The sequence below is a fragment of the Xiphophorus hellerii genome, chromosome 15 (assembly GCF_003331165.1).
Source record: "Xiphophorus hellerii strain 12219 chromosome 15, Xiphophorus_hellerii-4.1, whole genome shotgun sequence".
Classification (NCBI taxonomy): domain Eukaryota; kingdom Metazoa; phylum Chordata; class Actinopteri; order Cyprinodontiformes; family Poeciliidae; genus Xiphophorus; species Xiphophorus hellerii.
Genome location: NC_045686.1, coordinates 22,112,018 through 22,136,398, shown reverse-complemented (window position 1 = coordinate 22,136,398; position 24,381 = coordinate 22,112,018). Strand labels below are relative to the sequence as shown.

Below are 24,381 nucleotides of genomic sequence, written 5' to 3'. Positions count from 1 at the left end.
TTCACCAACAATGCCATAAGCATTAGCATTTGTAAAGATGTCAAAAACCCCCGAAAAATAAATAATTGGGTCGACGGTAGTTTAGCTGAATTGGTCAGGACCCTGAAGACATTAACCAAATATAATCAGTCGTCCATTTCAGGATGGAACACCAGTCACAATATACACCGGCTCAAAAATAACAAAACTCCACAGTGGAGTTCTGTTCTTGTAAGGCTGAAGTGGTAAAACATGCAAAACGAGGCCTAAAAGCAGATGCCAGCTAAAATTAACGACCCTCGACAAAATAATCCAAACAACCCGAATGTCAAGCAGCTCCGCCGAATTTGGTAGCTGTAAAGTTTTCATTGAGTTTTGGGATACTAAAAGCTGATCTAAACAGCTCCGTTCCAGCCATGCAGAGTGAGCACTGTTATAACAGCGCCCCCCGGTGGCTGGAGGAATGAACGGGTTGGTGAAATTGACTAAATGTCCGTAGTTATCCTGGTTATTTTTTTTTGTTTTGTTTTTCGCTGTGAGAACATCACCTTGCTTTCACCGTCTTCTTCTGCAGGTGTAGGAACCAGAAACTACTACAGGAAGATGGGCTACGAGCTGCAGGGGCCGTACATGGTGAAGCAGCTCTACGGTGCACGACTGGACTGACCTGATGGTTTCCCTTATCTGGATGGTGCAAACAGAACCACAGACGCATACAAATTATTATGATTTTTCTTTTGTTTTTTAAATCAAAACAATAGTCCTGGGAAACAATTCCTGCAATGTTTGCAGAGAAACTCTTCCAGCAGCACAGAAAGGAGATAATGCTGAGGTTGTTTCCACAGGCCATTCATCTCCCATTATCTGAAGCTGCTGCATTCGCTCTGCTTTATTTAGATAAGGAGACGTGTGAGTAGACACGGGGGGGAGAAAGTACAGCTATTTGTGGGGGTGGGGAGGACGAAGCCAGCCTCGTTTGGTTGGAGACTCTTCACTCCAGATGGTGGCGCTAACGCCTGGCGTTTCAACTGTTTGAAGGCCCTGACATGCCTTTAATGTAAAACAACAAACCTACAGAGGGGAGTTCTGATTTCTGTTACGTGTTTGTCTGGGATTAACGTCACGGTTCGAGTTAATCGTGTTTCTGTTGCAATCGTGTGAAAGAGAAACGGTTGGCTGCCGGGGGATGGCTGGGAAATCCTCACCGGCCAGCGGTTGTGTAATTGAACAATTTCAAATTATGGGGCAGGAAATAAGTCTTAGCGTTACATAAATTGCTTTTTAAAGCCCTCTCCATAATCCTGTTTTGTTTTTGTGGGGTTTTTTTTTGTTTCGTCATGCATTCTGGAAACATCGTAGGGAAACACTTTAAGGAATAAAGTCTTTTACAGGTAAACTTGACTAAAATATCTTAAATTCTTTTTAAAATATAATTGGCTTTAAATATTTTATTCACATATCTTAAATGTTGTTGTGGCAGACCTATTTAATCCAGAATATTCTATATAGTTTAAAGAAATCCTCAAAACTTTTCTGTCAGTTAAAAGTTTTGAGTCGTGTGCAGATGTGGCTACCAGTAACTATGCTAACATGCTCTTGCTACATAGCAAGGGTACAAACCTGGCTAGCATTTTTTGCATCTGTGATGAGTAAGTGAAAATTGATTGCCGATAGGCTGGACAACCGTCGTCTTTGCCATTAGCTCACTTCATACTTTTAGGTATGAGGCTGGGAGCATTCTGCCTGAAAAAGCTTGGCATTACGGTGGTTAAGAGAGCATCTCAAAATATGCTATTTCCTTCTTTAAATTCTTTAAATTGACACAGGTCTTGAATTTCGTCGTGGCAGAACTATTTAATCTCGAATATTCTATATAGTTTTTAAAAAATTCTCGCGGAACTTTTCTGTCAGGCAAAAGCTTTTGTCGTGTTCATTGTGTTTTGAGACGTTAGGCAGTTGCAGCTATCAGTAAGTAGCTGCTTATATATATTTTTTTAAGTATATAAAGAGCTACCAATAACGACAGGGTTAAAACTACGTAGCTTCGTAGCTTTTTTGCCTCCGTCATGGGTAAGGTAACTGATTAGAAAATGTCTCTTTCTCTATGATCCCTTCAAAACAATAATAATTCTTTGTATGTGAAGGAATATTCAAGAATATATTGAAATATAACCAAAATATACCACACTTCAGGAGGAGACTGTGCTAAACTGTTAGAATTTGTACCCAGCATTGTTAGAGTAATGACGATTATTTCACATCTTCTCGGCCTTATATTGGCTGACATGTTCTGCAAACATGTCAATAAATGTAATCAGTTCTGATATCACGCAAACTAATTTCTTGCTCATTTGATGGAAGCCACATTATTTCGTTTGCACCTTAACTGGGCTCCGGACGCAAAGCTGTGCAATTTAGTCATTTCACAATATCCTTACAGCTAAAAGTTTGCCTGGCAAACCTGTTAAACATATTTAAACCGAAACGTTGGCAGCAAGTGAAAAAGATTTCTTTAGACAATAAAATAAACGGGTCCAAAATGTTAATTAGACGACATCTCTAACTGAACTTGAGTTCTGAGAGCGCCGTTTTATCCACTAAACTATATCGGCCGACAGAAGTGCAATAATCCAACCTGTTATTGATTCTGATCTAACGGACTCTTCGCGCTTTAAGAAGCAAACCTGGACTCACTGGTTTGAGTGAAGATTTTAACCCGTTTCTGATGTAAAAGTATACAAGACAATTGTTTTTTTCAGCGTTGTCTCTTATGGTCGAGTATTAGGGTCACTTGATGAAAAGAATAAAGATGTTTAGTTAAATTACGAGAAAAAATATCAACAATAAAGAAGAAAAGTTCTTTAAGCTTATTGCAATGTTTACTTCCTGGTTCGGTAAAGGGGTTCTAAAAAATAAAGCCACGCCCACAGAAACATCTGTCTCTCCCAGATGCCGCCACCAGTTAATCTATCACACCGGGACCGCGCTCTCATTGCCGCTGTCGGCGTTGAGGAACAGGCCGCATTCGGGCTTCCTCTCCTCTGCTCTCCTCTCCCCTCCGCTACCAGCTGTGAAATCTGAAAGGACTCCCCGCTCCGGCTCTGTGCGGAGCTGCTTTGGCCAGAGTTTGCTTTAATCGTCATTGCAACGGGAGCACAAATGTGTGTGTGTGTGTGTGCGGTGTGGCTCCTAAAACTCCGCCGAGCTGAAGGTTGCAGGATTTATCTGCAGAGATTGCAGAGGTACCAGGAGGAAAAGCATCCGGCTCTGTTTGCACTAAATAGATTCCCCTTTAATATTAGCAGCTCACTGCAGATAGATTCTATCTATGTAATTGTTCCTCCAGCCTGGTTGGGTAGTTAGGAGCTCACATTCTGCCGGTGTGAAATTCTGCTCAATTGTTTAGTGCGGCTGTCAGAAATCTCCAGTGGACAAAGTTATGCAATCAGAAAAAATATCTCCCTGCGTCAACAGTCGCATTGCGTTAAAATTAGATTAGAATTTCTAAACTTCCCCCACCTTTGATGTCCACCTGTACTGAATAACGCTCAGGACAATCTGTGGCAGTTGCGCTCTGAGCCAATGGGACGTCACAGAAAAGGTGGCAAAAAGACATAAATAGTTGGAGGAAAAAGTAGCTGCTTTTTTCCCCCACAAACCATAAAGGGGATACAGCAATTATGTGAAACAGGGTGCTCTGGTCAGAATGTAACCTTTTGAATGTTCTGACACCGCCCCTGGCCAAACAGTGTATAGGCTGCAAATAATCCGACAGCAGCCAGAGGTGTAGCAGGAGGGTTTGGGTTAGAGTTTGTGTGTTGCTCGTCCAGCCAACTTCACATCTTAAAGCTGCAGTATGTAACTTTTGCAATCCATGTTTTTGATATATTTGCTAACCCATCACTATGTCAAGACAGCATGAGACAAATGATCTATTAAAAAAAAAGTTCCTCTGCCGCCTACATGTGGTCCTAGTGCCATCTGCAGAAACACACGGCCCCCGGCCAGAAACAACCAATCAGAGCTAGGAGGAGGGTCTTTGTGCTGCTAATCATGCTTGTGTATGTGCTGCTCACATCTTCACCCTTGCTCTCTGCTAACGCTATAGCGAGTGCTCCACAGCGGAACATGTCGTCGATGCTAAGGCTAGTTAGCATGGCCTCAGATTATTGCACATAAACAGTTTTCCTGTGAGGACGAGTCGTTTCTCCGTCATTAGCACATTGAGCAGCGAGTACAATAACTTGTCCCGACTGATTGTTTCCGTTTTAACAAATTTGTAAAAACAACTTATTAATATTACATACTGCAGCTTTAATCCAACAGAGAATCTGTGGGAAAGATACAAAAATAGATCCATCCAACCTGACTGAACTTGTTGTTTTGCAGAGAGGGATGGACTGCAGTTGAGACCGACGCCAACAGGCCTGCAGCTCTGACTGCTGTTAAAAATGGCCGTTCAAAATGTGGATGGAGGAAAGTACAAACGCAGCGTACACGTTTTGGCATAAAAAAAAAAAAAAAAAAAACAGAAATGAAAACCATTTATCATTTTCCACTCTGCGTTAAAGTCAGAGCTGATTCCTCCTGGTCCCATTTATCCCCGTCACAAAAAAACTGCCACAATTCATGAGTCAGTAACTACGTCAAATTACCGTGGACATGAATAATTTACTAAACAATTATTTTACTGTTTTAATGAGATGTTAATGCTCCCTTGCTGCCGTGCATCAGGAATAACTTTACCTGCCAAAGTCAGAGGGTGGGGCTTCACTTTGCTCTTCAACAACATTGGGCAGAAATAGACTTGCTCTGGACGTCAGCCAATCAGGTCTTAGCATCTACGTTACGAGCTAAAGTGTTTTGTGAAGGTTTAAATTATTTAACAATGTACCGCAGCAGTAAAAACATGGAATAATTCAGTGACCAGCATCAATCATTGAAGATTTTCACAAATTTGACTTTAAATTATGCGTTTAAAAGATTAAATAAATATGGATGACTATTATGTTGCTGAAACAACACATGTAAGATACTGACCGGTCATAATGTCTCAACAGAAACCCGCTTAAAGAAGAAGAAAAAAAAAAAAAAAGATTAAACTTTGCTGAGTTTCTTCACCGGGGGGAAGTTTCTACACTGATGGTGCACCGGACGAGTTTCTGGCTGTAATCTCTCTCGCTGTCCAGACTGGCCAGCTGTAAATTGATGCCTTCCTAATGCAATTTCAATTTTGAGTAATGGGGCATAAGAGCCTTTGGCAAGCACAGATTAGTCAAATTAAGTTGGCGCGTCCTACAGACGTTCTTTTCAGCTCTGCGTTCCCCTCTAATGGAATCCCTCCACGCAGCTCAGTGAAGATTTGAGAAAATCTTTCAGTTTGAGGAGTTTGTAATGCTGGAATGTTGAGCTATAAAAAATAAAAAACAAAAAAAATGGGGGTGTGCACTGTAAATAATACTAGCAAAGATAATATTAATCTTTATTTAAATTACATTTCATTTAAAAACACAAGTCGTTTCAGGCTTTGAAGAAAGAAAATAAAGGTTTACATTGAAGGACTGAGACTGATGACCCGTAATAAATGCTGTGGGTGTCGGGCCGATCGGATCAGGACCAATCCTGGACCCGGGTTTTAATTTCCTGTTTGCAGCAGGACAGTTTATCAGTGACATCACTGAGCCTCATGCTACTTGCTCTTTGACTTTTTAATCACATACACAAAAATACTCACACTGTACAAGAAGGAGACCACTTTTAAAAATCCTCCCCGTCACACAAACACGTTAAAACCATTCAAGCAATATTTTAAATAGCAAAACGCTTAAATATGTATCTTAGCCATTTACTCTGTGAACACCTTAAAATTATTATTTTTTATTAAATAGGGACGCACCAGTCAGGCCTTGGAGTGTGACAATTTAACTTTTGTATAACAAAACAAAAATGATCAAGAACTTCAAATTGTTTTTTTTATTAAAATTACTTCAAATCTCTTAAGACAGCAGAAATGGTGGTAGTTCAGAATGTGATGCATGTTTTTCTTTTTTAAACATGGGGGGGAGGGGAAGTTACAAAAATGTAAGTGTTTCACCTGCCTACGGAAGACCAGAAGTGCCACAATCTAGTACATTTTTAAGTATATTACATGTGACTATTTAAATTATATGGTGAATAAGTTAATCAGATGAATTGATTATCTTAAATATGTCAAATTTATTTTGAACGTTTATTTGAAATTAAGCGACCAACCGATTGGTCTGCAGTTCAGCTGCTGTGCTGACGGGCGATATCGCTCTGAAACAGAGTCACCCAGCAACATGCACCGCTAAATCAAACTGCTGTAGAGATGAAGTCTGATTAATAACGGCTCACTTTGGTTTTTAGAGCTGGACTCGTACTAACAGTAAGTTTAGGTAAATCAGACCTCACCACCCAGGAATACGTTAGAGGTTAAACAATTTATAATCTGCTTCAAGGTGGATCTGAATTGTTTTATTCTAAATCGTAGCACAAATATGCATTTATTTAATTACAAATTTATTCATAGTAGTGTTGCACTTCTGGTTCAACAGAGGCAGTGAGGGAAGAAAGTTTTTTTATTATTTAAAAAGTTGTCTGGTTTACATCTGTTCCGGACTGACAACGGTGCTTCTCTAGTCTCTAACTTTTCTTAACTTTTAAAACTAAAGAAAATAATCAGCAAAACATGCCCAGCTTATTTACATATATACCCTTTTACAAGTTAAAAATACAAATTTCATTAGCATATTTAACAAGGAATGCTACATTGAAGTGCAATGGAAATATGACAGCAAAAACATTAAGAAAAAAAAAAATTCAGCTACTTTTTTTTTTTTTTTAATAGGTGAAACATTTGTTTTATCGTCACCCAACATGAAAACTCACTAAGACCTTAAATGAAGCAGAGGACCAACACACCACAGAGTGTTTTAGTATCACGTTCCCTTAGCATAGTCCTCAAAAGTTCTGGTTCTAGTACAGGAACAGCTGCAGTCGGAACGCGCCACATTTGGTTTCGCCGAGCCGTTCCAGTCTCTAGGGTCCGTCAGTGGGAGTCGTCTCTCAGAGCGGAGCACACCCTGGCCTCCAGCTGGTCCGCCGAGGGCCGAGCGTCCGGGTTCAAGGCCAGCATGTCCAAAAGCAGGGCACACACGGCTGGGCCGGGCGGGGGTGGCAGCGGCGGCGCCCTCTTAAACTTCATAGGGATGCACAGCTGGAGGTCGGCGTTCTCCCACAGAGCCTCCCCCAGGGGCATGAGCCACCGGCCCTTACACACGTAGGCACCTGCATGACAACACATTCAGGAAAGTCAGCTTAGACGCTAGAGAGAGCTAGCAGTGGCTAATTATATATATATATATATATTATTTTGTTGTGCTTTCTTGCACAATGACAATAAAGGAATTCTGATAAATACAAGGAATGTCTCCTTAAATGACAGACTGCTGCCTCCTTAGTGCACAAAGGAGCGTTTATCGTAGATCCTTCCTTTCAAAGCTGGAAGAATTCATAATCATCACTGGTCCCAAAAAAAAAACAACTCACTAAGTCTCAACTCTGCTGTGTTTGCTGTTTCCCCCCCTTCATTTCTTGTAAGTAGTGACTTTACAAAGTATTCACCCCCTTAGATATTTGACACTTTTTGTTTATCATGAATGAATGGTGATCAAAGCATTTGTTTTATATATATATATATATATATATATATATATATATATATATTCTTTTAGCCACCAGCTGAAGTCTGTTTTCAAGGCAAAGCCTCTATAGACATGCCTTTTTCAGAAAACTGCTGCCCTGCATTATGAGGAGTCTACTTTCTTTTTTTTGACAGTTTAAATACACCCAATGTCTTAGCCAAAATTCCCAAATAAACAGATGCTGCCAATGCATTGTTAAAGCAAAACAAAACAAATAAAAAGCCCTCAAATGAGCCATCATTAGCACTGAAGACTTAACCAATTTAAATTTCAAGTCTAAAGTTAAGATTTCAAAGACTTTAAGCAGAAATGCTGTCTTTACATCGGATTGTGTCGTTTCCAGACAGACCTGATAAACTGATGAAAACACCAAAATCCAGGCGGTCCATTTTAGATTTCCCAAGACTACAGCCATAGTAACATAGAAAAAGACTGAAGTGTAACAAGAAAAGACTTTTTGGTTTTTTTTTTAATTGTAATATTTTCATGTTCAAACAGAGCAGAGAAGCATTTACCAAAGAGCCAAAAGGTGTTTCATTATAAATAACACCAAAAAAAAGAAATGTTTCTGGCAGCAGGAAGGCAGTTCTTTGTCAATATCCAATCATATTTGGTCTTGTACTTACAAAAATCAATAGGATTCATTTCACAGTTATGTCAATATGACTCAATCATACTTTACTGTGATCACATGTGACTTTACACAGCGGGTGTCTGAGATCTGGGTCACTGGAACTCACACTGAAGTTTTTCCCATTTTGTCCCATTATAGCCAAACAGCTCAGCATCGTAAAGTTGAAGATGTGGAGAAGTTTAATGCAGTTAAGTTAGAGAACGATAAACCTTGCTTTGTTTTTCATTTTAAGATTTGTTCTTTAAGTTGTTTTTTTGTTGTTGTTGCTTTTTCCCCCCAATGGAACAAGAAAATAGCTGCTTTTCCATTTACAAATCATTTTTTAAGAATTTGACGCGTTTCCATTGAGCAAATATGTTTTTGAAATTCCAAGTTTCTTTGATAAAAAGTTTTTTGCACTAGGATGAGACGGGTTCTTTCGGTCGTATGGAAATTAGACAGCTGCCACGGAAACACTTTGTTCGCATCGCACGAGTCACATGATCAACAACCAGACGTTGCTGCAAGCGGAAAAGACGAAGAAGTCGATGACAGGAAGTGGTCAGAGGATGATGGCGCGATGCGTTTTAACGATTTATGGCGTGACCAAACGTATTCGCGTGTGACTGCAGTTACGTTTCGGATTGAATGGAAACGCAACAATCGCAAAATTGTGTTTTTTCAACAGTAGCGGAATCTCGACAAAGTTTCGCGCACTTTTTGTATTGGAAGCACAGCCAGAGGCCAAGAGACAAAACCCATAAAATAGAACTTGAAGGGAAGAAATACTCTACTTTTGTTAATCCGCTAGAAGAACTTGAGCAAACTCCCTCTTTTTAATTTTTTCCCTGTATAAAGCAAAACAGACTTCTTGCTCTTAGCAGTAGATAAGATAAGACTAATAACTTGAATTGCTCATTTGTCATGGAGTTTGTCTGGACAACGTTGATTAAATGACAAAAATCTGTAGATTAATGAAGATTAAAACAAGCGCTATTTACATCGCCAAAACATACCCGTTTTGAAAATGAAGGTAGATTATCCATGAGGGTAATTAAGAAGGCATCAACTGGTGCTTCATCACAGGGTCAGCACTCCTGAGCTGTACAGTTGGTTCCAGTCGTTCAACTGGTTTTTAATCACCAAAAAATGAATCCAAAGCCAGACGGCGGGTGTGAAGTGTTCTGGTTCTCTGTGTAAAGTTACAGTTATTTAATTAATTGAAGTTTAAGGGAAGAAAAAAACCTGAGGTTGTTTTGAACTTAAGCAGGTTCCCCCCACTAGTGTGTCGTCAAATAAATTGTGCATTTAGAGAAAGAATTAAGCGACGTTAATGGACCCTTTTATGTGACCATTAGGGTCCTTAAAAAAAAAAAAAAAGAAACAAAGGCCATAAAAATGGCCACTCTTTCTGTGCTCGAAAGCCTGTATTAGTGTTTCTACTGAGGCTAAAAATAAAACTTTGTCTTTGGACTTTTGTGCCGTTTAGGGATTGAAGAGGAAAACTTTGATTTTCTTCTTTTGAATCTAACTTAAGCTCATAAGAACTTGTGAATGTTTATCCAGTCATGTTTGCTTTTATTTTGAAGGCTGAAGTTGTGTCCATGTTGGGTCGTCTGTCGCAACAACAAATTTCGCTGGATGGTAAATTGTCCCAGAAATTATTGCGATAAATGATCATTCATTTTGAGACCATATTCAATTAATATAGTCATACAAATGGCTTATTAATGCAAGTATACTCACTCAAAAAAATAAATAAATTTGAATCTCTAAAGAATATTTAACACTGGAACTGGGAAACATTTTTAGAAGCCAAAATAAATAAAACAAAGGAAACCACAATAATTAAAAAGGAATATAAAGTCTCGGTAGCTTAGACAGGAAAAACTGACTCGTGTCAAACGTTTGCAGCCAGATTTTAAACTATTTTTACAGCATCACTTTAATGAAAAGGATTGCAATCATTTTAATTTATCATTCAATTTATTTATTGCTTACAGTGACGGGCTTCGGGTTGAGGGAATCAGGGTTACCAATACCAAACTAATTTAAGATTTACTATGACCAAAGAATGTCAAATGTCTGATCCAGAAATTTTAAAAAAGCAGTCACATCTCTGTCATGCTGCTTCTCTGCATCGCCTCACTGACAGTATGGCTCCAGGGGATAATTCCACTTGGCCGTTTTAAAGCGTCTATTGAGATCCGTTTCTTCCTGCGACACCAACCCCTTTTCACTCAGCTAAATGAAGTATCAGTGACTCAAGGAGGTCCGCAGGCACTAAACTCCGGCGTAATGGTTCCACATTCCCCCCCCGCCCTCCCCGGCTGTAGTCGTTTTTTGAAAATAAAATGAGACATTCGTATTACGGCCATTTCATTACAACGTGACAGTGGAGAGCGGAGGCAGAGCCGAGCCCGGCGCGCTGGGGCGCCGAGGCGCATCGCGCCCGCGCCGGGTTCCGACAGCACGACGGGACCGAGGGAGGCGGTTTGAAATCTCAGCGGCACACAGAAGATATACGGAGGAGATTTCGCTCATGAGGAACCTGTCTGAGATTTGGGGAGCAGAATGCGGCGGCTGAGAAAAGCCATGAAAAGTTTTGTTTGTAAGATATAACATCCAAATAACTGACAGCTAATGTGACTTTGTGACAGTTTTATGATGGTAATACCATGAAAGTAGTGCGTCGTTTTCAAGAGCGGGAACTTTTAATCATTTTGACAAGAAATAAATAAACCAGGAGTGTACAAAAAATAAAAAAAGAGACTTGCACTCCAGTTTCTCAGAACATAATTGAAAGAAGCGTGTAGCCTAGCGCCGTCGCCATTTCTTTTGAGTCATTATTGTGCTGAAGGACCCAATGAGGGCATTTTCCTTTTGTTGAATCATCAACTTAATTTTAGACAAAACTGATATTTCAAAGAAATTTTCTCACAAAAAAATAAAAATTATAAAATAAAAATGAAGAGGAAATCACTTGAGATGAAATCTCTTTACAGCGAGTTCTAGGTGCATCACTTTAACTCACTCATTGGTAACCTGGCAACAATTTGGTGAGTAACTTGCACAGCAGTAGTTTCATGTTTGGCCACTGTACTTTGTAGCTGCTTGTTCCGCGGTCTTAGTGCGGCGCTCAGGAGGAGCGTGCAGCAGATGTCACGGTCGCACAGCGGGGGAAGGGGAAAGCGCGGGGGATATGGGATGTCCTGTCGGACAACACACAAACACACACACACACACGCACACGCCCACACACACACACACACACACACATAACAAAAAAGCACACACGGGTTCAGTGTGACCCCGCCAAACTGAGTACAGTGTTCAAGCTCGCGGAGTCAAATGAACCCTGTCTATTAAGACCGCGGGAAGGTTAAAAATAAAATAATCGCCAAGCCCTGATTCTAAGACTTTTCATGCCTCTAACAACAGAATTGTCTACATGGGGAACAACTGAACTAAAAATGAAAAAGATTTAGCTCACTAATGTAGGCTGACACTGTCGTCTACATTAATAAAGGAGCAATGTAGAGATGACCCCCTGAAAGCAGAGTTTCTTAAAGAAACAGAAGCCCAATGTCAAGGCGTTAAATTACAAAGTAAAATTTCAAAACTCATATTTAATATATGTATATTTTTACAACTGAAGTTAAAACAGTTCCTTGATTGTGTTATGAAATGGCACTATGTGCCTGGAAAACACATGGCACCGCCCCGTACATGCAGTCTGTAGGACGGACGGCTGGAGCAGGAGCTGCCGGCTTGTGTTATGAACTCCGGCTGCTATAATCCATATCAACAAGTAGATAGTAGAAATCATCATTCATCTCTTTGCCATTTAGATGGGACTGCACCTTTCCACGGATGATGAAGGTCTGATGTATAGCGCCTGACATTTTTAATATGCGGCAGTTTGTTTAATCAAACCTGATTCGGGGTAATGCGTCACCGACCCCAGACACTCACCCAGCTGCTCCTGCGTCGTCCCCTCCTCCACGAAGGTGATCCTCTCCAGGACGGCCCAGAACATCACACCCAGGGAGAAGATGTCCGCCTGCGCCGTGTAGCTCAGCCCGCCCCACACCTCGGGGGCCATGTAGAAGTCGGAGCCGCACGTGGACGAGAAGTGCTGCCGGCGCCGCTCGCCGTTCGCCACGGCGCCGCTCATTTTGCTCAGGCCGAAATCCGCCACCTTGATGAGATTTGATGCAGACAGATGTGAAAAAAGAAAAAAAAAATAAAGAAAAGGGGGGGGGGGGGGGGGGGGGAAACATGCGTTGACATTTGAGATGAGTTCTGCAGGAAGTGCAATGAGAGGAGTCATGTTTGAACTGATGCCTTGTTTTCTGCCACATTGGTTGCCACAGAAACAGTAAAGTTTAAAGGGGCACTATCATGTATTTTCCAGGCAACGTGTGTTATAAAAATGGCACTATCAATTAACTATGTCAACTTCAGTTGTTATAAAAATGCTATACATGTATATATATAAAATATGATTTAAAATCAATTTTACTTCCTGATTTAAAGCCTAGAAATTGGGTCTCTGTCTCTTTAAGAAGCTCCTGCTCTTTCTGAAGCTCCACCTTCAGGAAGTCATCACAATATGGCTGCTCTATTAACTCTTTAACAAAGTTTTTCTTTTTTTCTTACCAGCGTTGCACTGAGAAGTATCTTGCATAATGAGCTCAGCTCAGTTCCACCAGGTGTTTACTAATTGCAGCTGGCTAGTCTGAAGGAGCTGCGTGGGGGAGTCACGGGGGAGGGCTGCTCTGTGAGGCAGAGGCTTGGAAACTGCAGCTAAGAGGAGGAGCTACACCTGAAAGGTGGAACTAGGTCCACCCAAATGTTTTGCACAGCTTAATGGTTGCCATGGGAGATTAAAGGATTCCTTTAACATGCATGAAAAGAATCAAAGCAAATCTCCAGGTATGTTTTTAATGAAGGAACAACTTTATAACGTGATGTAAAGCTCCAAAAAGTGGATTTTACATGGTACTGCCCCTTTAAAGCTGGGATTTGTGTGTGACTGGAGGAGAGCGGTACATGCAGTGACGCCCATGGGAGGGGGCACGATCAATACCAACAATCAAAACATAAACGACAAGTCACAGCAAACCACCTGTGAAGCCTGCTGGTAATCGCTGGTCAATATTTCAGACTAACCCCCCCCCCCCAAAAGTTCTCTGGGTTCAATTAATTCAGTTCAGCAAATCACTGAGCCAAAAAAACCCGCAAAACTCTTCATTCAAGACTCCATTTCTTTCTGCTTCACTGAGTCGAGACATTTTCAAAGTTGCTTGGAGTAAATGTCTAACATCAAGCTTTCTGTAGGTCTGACACAGATTCTCCCCTCCTAACAAACTAATTCTACGATTTGTTTGCTCTTCCGTCTAAATCTATTAATTATTCAGCTGTTAAAGTCGTGATTATGAACTCAAGGGTGATGGATTTCTCATATCCTGCATCAGTTATGTGGTTTTGTTTTTCTCTGATTAACACAGAAAACACACTTTAAGATTGAGTTCATCTCTTACAGTTTGCTCCTAAAGAGTCTGGCTTTTATTTGTTTACTTATTTTAGAGCAGGTGGTGTAGAAATGCAAAGGATTGGAGAGAAAATGAGACAAGTCTACATGATAAAATTAAGTATTTAGGAGGGATTGAAAACATTTGAATACTCTATAATATCCTTACCAAAAAAGTGTACATATTTCCTAAACTTTCTTAATTATCTACCATTAAAAATCCCTAACTGCAACTACAGGTCATATTATGCGATAGAAAATGATGCGTCTGAAATTGGATTCTGCCTCCATGACCAACTTTGGTCTCTGCTAAAGAAAAGCATCCCCACAGCATGCTGCTGCCACCACCATGTGTTACAGTTTGGATGGTGTGTTCAGGGTGAAATACGGTGTGAGTTTTCTACCACGCTGACTTAAATGTAGAGGGGGAAAAAAAAAGTTCTTCCACAAAAGTTCAAATTTGGGGGCGTGCTGTGGTGGTGCAGGGGGTTAGCACGCCCCACGTTTGGAGGCCTTGGTCCTCGACGCGGAGGTCGTGGGTTCGACTCCCGGTCCCGACGACCTTTGCCGCATGTCTTCCCCCCCTCTCCTCACCCTCTTTCCTGTCTGCCTACTGTCGAAAAAATACGAGCCACTAGCACCGCAAAAACTCTTCGGAGAAAAAAGAAAAAAAAAAAAGTTCAAATTTGTGTTTGTAATGTGATAAAAATAAAAAAAAGTAAGGGGCATGAACTTTTTTCACTTTTACAAAGTGGTGTGGTTAAATGTGGATAACAGTTTTACTTCAACTTTTTTTTTTTTTTTTTAACATCGTCATTCCTCCTGGAGAATCAATGCGTCGATTCTCCAGGAGTTTGCTCGTCCGTTTTTCTCACTCAACGCCAAACGTGCCGACGTTTCAACTCAAATGCTTCATTACTCTTAATAGGTTTTATTGAGTATCTCTGGCTTTGATGACTGATGATGGAGCCTCGCCTCGGGGAAACACTGAAGGACATTTTTCTCTGGCCCTGATGGTTTACAGATCAAGCGATTAGTCGAGGAGTGGCAGGATAATCATAATCAAGACAACCTGTTAATGGCGGCTCTTACCCAGAGTGCTAAACCCGACAAGAACACACAGAGTGGCCTTTTCAAGACGGATGTCTGAGACGATGGTTTGCTCAAGAAAGAATGTTTTTGTAGCTGATTAATTAAGGAGTTTTCTTTTATTATTATTATTATTATCTTTCTGAGCGTTAGGCTCAGTATTTTTTTCAGTACTTCCTATTCATTTCAAGCAATTGGACCAATTGTGTATCTTTACCTATAGAACCTTTTCACATTTCATTTTAATGCTTTAATCTGAGAAGCAGCTCAGAGAACTGTGGGGGGGTTGAGAACTGCTCAAACCCCCCCGACCTCAAGCTGTACGTGGTGGAAAACTAATCCGCCACATCAACCTGAACAATCCCCACGGTAATCTGTGGGCTGCAGGGGAACGCCTCACATCAAAACATATCAACGTGCTAACATGGACCAGTCAAAGTCCCGACTCAAAACTGAGAATCTGTAGCAGAGTTGATGTTTAAAGACACTCCATCACATTAACATAACCTGAGTTAAACATCAAATTTGAACAGTGTTGCATTTTATAAAACCTACTAGATTTTGAGAAGACATTGTAATGACTAAGTCTGTATATAATATATAATAACTGAATTAATTGCATGATAGAATAAAATGAGCTCCATAATTTACAATTAGGATGAGGATTATCCTAAGCAAATTTGCTTACGAACGTTGTCCAGTCAACAGGCAATAGATTTGCACTAGACCCGTGATTGACACCAAAAAGCTAGCCTTTCTTTTTTGCTAACTGACATTTTTGCTAGCAAAAAAAAAAGCTAGTTTTAAGGCTTTAAAGCTAGCAGTTAAAATACAATTAACAGTTAGCTTTAAAGCTAAATAGTCCTGCCTGGATTAAATTTAAGACCTGTGATTAATGTATTTAAGGCCAAACATTTTGGCCTTAAAACATTTTTTTTATTAATTTTTTTCTTTTTTTAAAATTAATTTAAGATATTTTAAGGCTTTAATTTTAGATGGATGAATTCAAGACTTTAAGGACGTCTGAACATTTTGGTTTTACTTATTATTATTTTGGCCGGTGACTCACATGTATTTAAGGCCCACCTTCATGCTTTTTAATTCAGTCTAGGCCTTAATTTTATATACATGAAATTAAGACTTTTTAAGGATGAGCGGACAACCTGGTTTTATTTATTGTTTGTGGTCGTTTTATTTACTTATCTTAGATATTTAAATATCTTCCAGTTCCAGTGTTAAGTGTTTCTTACAAAATTAAAGTTTAATGATCTCAAACTGGAGTACAAACTGGTATTGTCATACCATTATCACTATTACTAGAAAATTGTCTCAAACTCATCCAGTCAGAAGCTTCTTCAAAGTTGCTGTAACACAGACCTCTACAGGAGATGCTTCCTGCCCACAGCCATCACCATCTAAAACTCTTTGAAGAACATTGAATAATTTGAGTTACAGCAACAATTAATTTTCCCCTTGGGATCAATAAAGTACTTTTGAATTAAAAGAACAAACATATTTTCGTGCATCGCAGTAATTTCTGGAAATGTATGATCACAATGGACCCCAAATTGATTGGCCTTACCTTGATAATGGGGCCTTTGGGCGTCACGCAGACCAGGACATTGTCCGGCTTCAGGTCTCGGTGGGTGATGCCCAAGGCGTGCAGGAAGGCCACGGCGCTGCAGAGCTGCAGCACCACGCTGTGGTTGCGGTCGGTGTCCGGGGCTCTAGAGAGCAGGTACTGGGTCAGGTCTCCTCCATCACAGTACTCCATGACCAGCCACAGGGCCAGGCAGCGCAGAGATCCAGCCTGCTCCGCTTCCTCCTCCTCCAACTCCCTCTGGGCTGACCTCTTCATGGCTCGGCTTGGAGGTCGCTGCGGGGTCAAGGAATCAGAACCAGTCGATTTCCTCCCCTCCTCAGATTTGGTTCTACCTAGCGCCGTGTTGGTCTTGTCCTGAAGTCTGAAAGCAGAGTTGGTCCTCCTCGGGGTGTTCGACGAGCTCTTGCTTCTTCGACCTTTCTGCGGGTTCACCACGCTCCCCTTGAGCACGGTCTCCACAAGCCGCAGGGGGAGTTTTCCAGGCTTGAGGGGCTTCAGGCTCCTGGATCCGGTCTGAAGGAGGCAGCTGTGCAGAGCGATAACGTTGACGTGGTTCTTGGCGGTGGCTCTCATGGCCCACAGCTCCTGCAGGTAGAGCTCAATGCATTCTGGGTTGCTGCAGGGCAGCCGTTTAATAGCCACCCTGTGTCCCGTTTTGGCCATGTGGCCCTCAAACACAACACCATAGCTGCCCCTACCCACCTCCCTGTCCAAGGTGTACAACTCCTCCATGTTTCATCAAGCAGCCTGACATCAAGAAGAAACAGAACAACATGTTAGAATGACAAGAAACGACTTAACCACCTTTTTTGTGAAACTTTATTTAGCTGTGAAAGCACACCTGAAACGACATAAAGAGCGACCAAACATCTAAAATAACCTCAAACTATGACATTACGCTAAGGTGAAAACTAAAACAAATCTCTTTAAACTTTTTTTAAAAAGTTTTTTGAAAGTACAAACACTGATTTAAACACTTAAGTTCAACTTTCTGACGTGTTTTGACACAGCAGCTGTCAAAACGGGAAGCGTTTCTACCTTCTTTTTTTTTTTTTTATCATTTCCGACTTACCCACACGGCCGCAGTTGGTCTTAGAAACTCCAAAAACGTAGCCGAGAAAAGTTACAGGGCGTCCAAAGTAACATTAATCCGCGTTAGTTTGGCTTTAATCCTCAATAATCAACCGAAATGAAGCTGGAAAAAACAAACTGAAGAAACAAACAAGAAAAACTTCCGAGTTCTCATTCAGAACGTCCCGCCTTGCTTCAACGCCTACTGTGATTGGCTGCTTAACTCAGCTCGTGAGTTCTGATTGGCTATCATTCGAATTCTGCAGATCGCATATACACCGCGATCCTATTGGTCACAGGCTGCTTCTGTCTGTAAACACATGAAGATGCAACACAATAAAAGACTTTGCAGTCTCAGATATGTCTATTAGTACATTACAAAAACATATTCAAACACATTACGTAGTTATGAAGTGGTGATACATAGAATGAATACGGTTGAATGTAACGCAGGTTTCAAGCACAAAGACCCGTTTACCTTTAAATGTTCACTTCCGGCGCGTCCTCAAATAAACTCAACCGTTTCCGGAGAGATTGCTGCGGTTCCGATACATTAATAGATTTCATTATACTCGAGTTTCATTTCAGAAATAAATGACAAAAAAAATGAAACATTTTAACAATATTCTATTTCTTTTTTTTTACGGCGTGCCAGTTTGATGGCACACACCGAAGCCTCATCAGAAGATCTATATTCTGAAATCAAAGTGTTTCATAGCCTTTGGTGTTGCTTAGACCATCAGCGTAGCTCTCTGCTGACATTTCCTTACATAATACAACCTTAAGCCAACTGAACATTTTTTTTAAGTAGAATGTTGTTGCCTGACTCTGGGTAGTGCGCTGGCTTTTAAAATCCAACAGAACTGTGATTTATAACTTTGCTGTATCGGGAGACAGATGTTTGACGTTTAGTCATTTTACACTGCAAAACGAAAGTCTAGCAGACCAGAAAACTTTTGATTATGGATCCTTTTCTCTTCTTTTTTTTCTTTTTGCTTGATGAAGAGGGTGCCTGCAAACCCTAACGAGCTGCTGCACCTGCATGGCTGATTGGCAGGGGGGCAATGCCCTAACATGAGAGCAATAGAACAATGGAAGAAATTATTAAATGGCAAATCAACCTTCAAGTGTGCCAGAGATATTTGTTGTTTCCAGTCGACTCAGCTGTGGCCAAAAGTTTGAAGAATGTACAAACAAAATGGAACACGGAAACTTCCAAGTAGATCACGAGAAACAAAGTCTGGGAAGCACAAAGCAGGACATGCAACACAAGAACCGGGACGCAAATGGACAGATCTGGGTCAAAGTGTAAGAAATCGGCTGAAGGAAATGTAATTTGTGACCCCCTGGGAAAAAAAAGAGATAGTTTCAATGAGATGAAACAAAGAAAGATGTCAGCCTGAAGAAAACATTGGGGAGGAAGTTGTTTCTCAACACTTTGACTTTGCCACCAACAAGGCACTGAAACATTTCCATCAACTTCATAACGAGACCGGCAACGAGTCCAGATCTTAATCCAGCTGAGAATTTATGGCGGGAACTGAAATAAAAATTGGCCCAGACAAGACTCCGTCCTGCAGAGCGGGCCCCTCGGCTGTTCAACGAGAGCGTTGGGGCCTGATTGATGAAGGAAGTTGGTTTTCATTTGCAACGTCTGTGCATCACAAGAACTCAGCCAGTCGGGACGCCAGAGAAGCTGCGACAAAGCACAGCGACAACAGTCCCACATCACAGTTCGGAATAGTAACGTATGGAGAATTTCCTATTTAAGTCTAGCTTTAATTAATATAAAACACTTGCTTTGATTTTGAATTTAGATGCAAATGAATCATTTGGTAAAATTCAAGATTTCTTTTGTTGAACTTTCTTCTGGAGCTGAAAAGCATCCGTACCATGTTGCCTAACTGTAGTAAACCCACTTCAACCAGGAACTCCTGATGTTTTACGATATATTTGTTTTTTCTTTTTACATTTATCGTTTAGCACTTTTCTCCTTTCTGTTTGCTTTTTGTACTTTAAGAATATGCTGTAAATTCCTTACTTTTTATTAAAGTTTCCATGTTTGATGTCCCTGTTAAAACACCAGATACTCTGTCTATTTGACATTTTTTGAGGGCCCAAACTAACAAACTTGCACATTTTATTTATTTATTTTACTTTTAACTAGCTTGGCCATTGCCTTTCTATGCAGTGCTGCTCAGTTCTCATCTCCCTTCACTTCTCCGTCTGAAATTTCTCCCATTAAGGTGAATTTTTCTGATAGAATCTCAAAGGGGCCAATCAGCGAACAGAAGCAGAAGTTATGAACGATGACTTCGATTTTCTGTGCCGTTTTGGAACCTCTTCTCCGTGAAATGTTTGTTTGAAACGTTGTCAAAGCGCTGTTGTGACTTCCTGGAGGCGGAGTTTCAGAAAGAGCTAACATTTCTTAAAGAGACAGAGGCCCAATTTCAAAGCATTAAATTACAAAGTCAAATTTATGTTAAGTCATCTCTGTTACTTTAACAACTGCAGGTAACATAGTTGATCGCTAGTGCCTGGAAAACACTATACTTCTTCTTTAAGTCACATTATTAGAGCTTGTGCTTTTCCTACCATTGAAAGGATTTCCACAAGTCTTCCTATTTGTCGATTATTTCCCATAAAATACCAGTAAAACACATTTAAATTCATGATTGGAACATGATAAGACACATAAAGAAAAGTCAAAGGCTGTGGATACTTTTTCATGGCGTGATGCCATTTCTTTGAAATACAAAAAAAAAAACACCTGAGGAGATTAGAGTAGGCTATATCTCGCTAACACAGCCAGGAGGATAAAACTCTCTCTGACTCAGTTCTGTTTGGAGTTTTTTTTGTCACAAAACAAAACACACACACACACACACAGACATTACGTAGCTGCTGTTTGGGGCACTGACTGTTATTTGGTGAAGGAACAACAAGGGCGATGACAGTTACCAGCACGTAGCGTAGCGTAGCGTCGTGCGCGAGCCTAACAGGAAACGTCGTGATTCAGCGAGCAGCTTTGATGAGTGCGCTGATGGGACCCGCGGCTTTTATCAGCACTGCCGGTTAGGAATACTCTTCATTACTTGAGGATGATGGAATCAGTCACACTTCACTTTGCATTTTTATCTCAAAGCAGATGCGCTTTACTCTATCATCATATCTCACTCGCTTTGAAAGCGTTCTCTCTCTTTATGTTTTGGTGGCAGATTTACGGTGAAGGCTCAGAAAGCTACTGAGATGAGGAAGGAGAGTCAAAATTTGATTTAACTAGCTGAAAAGAGATTTCACAGGTGCTGGGGGAAAAAAAGCTGTGGATGAGCTCAATGAGAATTATAGTTGTAATCATCTCTGTTTTCAGACTAATGGCGCTTTCTGTGGGGGCTCTGCATGCTAATCAAGTAGCGCGCCAATAGGAAGGGGCAAGAGTAATTATTTTCGTGATTGAGGTCAGAACCCTCGCGTTTAATCCCCAGGTCTATCCCGAGCTTCCCGGCACGCGAACAGCAAACGGCAGTAAATATTTTTCACAGAACGACGTGAAAACACTCCCTTCCACAGCAGACACTCTTAAAAACAGGGACTGTTTTCCTCAGAAAGACACATTTCCATTAGACAGACAAGCTTTCCATACTCGTATTAAGTTTGGGCCCTTAAATTTTTAATATATTTTTTAGGGTGGATATAAAGCATAAACTTCCAATTACTGGTAAATTATTGTTGGTTAATTGTGTATTTCCTCTAATCTACACAAGGTCAGAAGTCTAAGTACACATTTTGGTCAACATCAACAGCCTCTCCACCCACATTCTTGTCCATATTCACGCCCACGTAGTGAGGAATACACAGCCAATAGAGACACATCCAACTTGGCTAAAACCCAACCTAACATTAACCAGATAGAGTGAACTAGCTTCATGCTAGCGCCGCAACAAACAGGACTGTAGCTGTGTTTCCATTGCAAATTACAATTTAATAAGAAACACAATTAAAATCATACTTGAATACGTTTGTTCCCGCAATGAGTCATTAAAAAACTTGCCGCCCCACGGTCCTCCAATTACTTCCTGTCGTCGTCTTCTTCGTGGTTTGCACCAGTGGCAGCATCTGGTTGTTGATCATGTGACGCAAACCAGATTTTCCATTACATTCAACTTCATGGCGACAACAAACGTGACGCACTGACTGCAGTTGGGTTTCCATTACAAATGTTTGCAAAACTTTGTCAATAATCCACTCAAATAAAATAATTTTTAAAAAAATGTCGCAGCTACAATGTTTCTATTAAATAAGAATTAAAATCACATGCGAATAAGTTTGTTCAGGCGCCGCCGCCACTATCCTCCAACCACTTCCTGTCGTCTTCTTTGTGTTTTGCACCATTGGGTAACATCCGGTTGTTGATCACGTGACTCGTGTTATGACAAAAAAAGTGTATCCATTGCAGTTTTGAAAAATACACCAATTTTGATACGGCTAAAAAAAAAAAAAAACACCACCTTGCGGCAAAACTTCTGACTGAAAAACAATTATTTATTTACATTTTTTTTTTAAATGTGCATGTTTTCTATTAAGCAAATGTATTTTCAAAGTGTCAAATTGCTCAATTACATGGTCGATGGAAACGTAGCTATTTTTGTGCGAACTGAAGCCAGTTGTTCCACCATAACCGTACCATCTGGACCATGAGTGGGTCATATGGGCCGTTTTATTGTAAAAACTGTGAAAACGAGACATTAGTGTAGAATAAAAATGTAAAATGACATGACAAGAGTTGGTGATCCTAACTAACTTAGAGTTAGGATCACTGTAAGTGACTGAACAGGAAAAGTTCAGACAGCGAGGAGAAAAAAAAAAGATTTTATGACACAGAGTGTCCAAATGTCCGGTTTTCAAATGTTTCACAGGTGCCAGTGGAAAGGTGGGATTAAAAGGCAGGTTACGTAACAGGCTCCATATACACAGACATGATGCGCTGCAGTATGTCTTGCTTACACTCTGAAATAAAAGTGCCGACTGGTTGACGCTGCAGTTTTCCCGAACCGAGAAGCAATTCTTCTTTTCTGTGGAATTGGCTTCCTTGGATGGAAATGTGGCCCTCCTTTCCTTGGAAGAAGAAAAAAAAAAAAATCATTTTCTGTCCCGTTGTTAATAACAATCGGCTTTATCTTGACAGATGAAAGCCCGGGCGGTCCATAAACCACACTATGGATCGCTCGCTGAGTTTCACATCAGTGGATTTGATTGTGCGGCAGGGCTGTAATACACATCAGCCGGATGAGAAAGGAGAGGGGAACGCAGGGCGTTCGGAGGCGGCTGTCTGTTAAGAGTTGCAGGAATAGCCGGCAGGAAGCTCACGAGTCGTCAGCCGACCGTTTTTTAACCCGCTCCTCCATCAACACCGCGAAAAACAACAACAGAGAAAGCTTACTCCCTGGTTCACTTTGCTCTTTATTTTCATAAAGTCATTAATGTCAGTGGGAGGATTCAGTTGGGTTTTTTTTTTTTCTCAGTTTCTTCATCAATTATAGGAACAATTAAGTTCTGATTTAAGTATTTGTAGGTGATGATGTGTCATTATTGAAAACATAATTCATTACAGGGAAATCTCTCGGGGCAGATGAAACAGAAGGGTTTTTTAAAAAAAATCTATATTCTTTCTTAGAAGTGAAAGCTCAAATTTTCCCATCGTTTTTTTTATTGTGTTTTTGTAAAAGAGCATGTTGAAATGCGTCATTTCATGCTTAAAAAGAGAGAATAAAAACCAAAAAAAAAGCAAACATTGTGACTTCCCTTTTTGTGCACGAAAGAGATAAATTGTGCCGTTTTATTCCTAGAAATCGACAAATGCTTATTGTTTCCCATAGCTTTAACGAGGCTGCTTCTCGCAGCAATTACACATTTCTATTGGGGGCTATTTATGCTTCTAATCCTCTCGTGTTATTAAATGACAAAAAGTCATTTTCCTTGCTACTGGAAGGGGCTGAGCTCATCTCCACGAAGCAAATAATTTGCAAAGCGCACAGTTTGCTTGCGAAAAAATATTCAAACCCCATCAGCTTTTTCCACATCTTGTCACGTTGATGTATTTCATGGGGATTTCGCTTTTCAGATCGACACAAACTAAACACTTTAAATAAATAATCTCAGTTATGTTGTATTCAGCCTGAATTTGCTTTGATACCTCTAAATAAAATCTAGTGTAGCTGTCAAATAATCCACCTGTATTACTTAAAGGGGCAGTATCATGTAAAATTAACTAGTCTGAGTTTTATGTGATGCTATAAAGTTATTCCCTCATCAAAAACATACCTGGATTGTTGCCTTGATTCATTCATGCTTGTTTGAGAAATTTCTTATCTCCCGTGGCAACCATTCATACGTGCAAAATGCCTGGGTGGACCTAGCGTCACCTTCCACCACCTTCCAAACTTCCGCCTCATAGAGCAGCCCTCTTCCTCGGCTCCACCACTCGGCTCCTTCAGACTAGCCAGCAGTAATTAGCAAACAGCTGGTGGAATTGTGAATCTGCTCACCTCATTATAGGAGCTGCTTATCAATGAAACGGTAGTGAAACGTTGTGAAAGGGTTAATAGAGGAGCCGTGTTGTGATGACTTCCTGAAGGCGGAGTTTCAGAAAGAGCAGGAGTTTTTAAAGAGACAGAGGCCCAATTTCAAGGCGTTAAATTGCAAAGTAAAATTTCTGTTTGTGGAGAGAAGAGGAGAGAGAAAGAAGTGTTATGACAACTGAAGATAA

General features: G+C 40.6%; 2 protein-coding genes across 2 annotated transcripts in view; one reads left to right on the top strand and one right to left on the bottom strand.

The window, feature by feature from the left end:
* Positions 1-2,844, top strand: part of elp3 (elongator acetyltransferase complex subunit 3) — a 30,342-nt gene extending 27,498 nt beyond the window's left edge. The window contains exon 15 of the mRNA XM_032585424.1: positions 554-2,844. Within this exon, the coding sequence (XP_032441315.1) occupies positions 554-645 (92 nt within the window). The 3' untranslated portion in view covers positions 646-2,844. The remainder of the gene's footprint in view (positions 1-553) is intronic.
* A 3,102-nt stretch (positions 2,845-5,946) lies between these two features.
* On the bottom strand, positions 5,947-18,205 carry LOC116734197 (serine/threonine-protein kinase pdik1l). Its single transcript, XM_032585428.1, has 4 exons — positions 17,617-18,205; positions 16,524-17,291; positions 12,292-12,517; positions 5,947-7,287 (listed from the first exon to the last, which is right to left on the bottom strand). Exons 2-4 carry the CDS (start codon positions 17,274-17,276, stop codon positions 7,049-7,051), a joined length of 1,218 nt encoding a protein of 405 aa, XP_032441319.1. The 5' UTR covers positions 17,277-17,291; positions 17,617-18,205; the 3' UTR covers positions 5,947-7,048.
* Positions 18,206-24,381: the final 6,176 nt, after the last annotated feature.

Excerpts from the sequence above, each read along its gene's own strand:
- LOC116734197 (XM_032585428.1), bottom strand. The coding sequence starts at position 17,276 with ATGGAGGAGTTGTACACCTTGGACAGGGAGGTGGGTAGGGGCAGCTAT. Across the intron at positions 12,518-16,523 it reads CCAAAGGCCCCATTATCAAG|GTGGCGGATTTCGGCCTGAG; the intron begins GTAAGGCCAATC and ends AATCTCATCAAG. Across the intron at positions 7,288-12,291 it reads GACGACGCAGGAGCAGCTGG|GTGCCTACGTGTGTAAGGGC; the intron begins GTGAGTGTCTGG and ends GTTGTCATGCAG.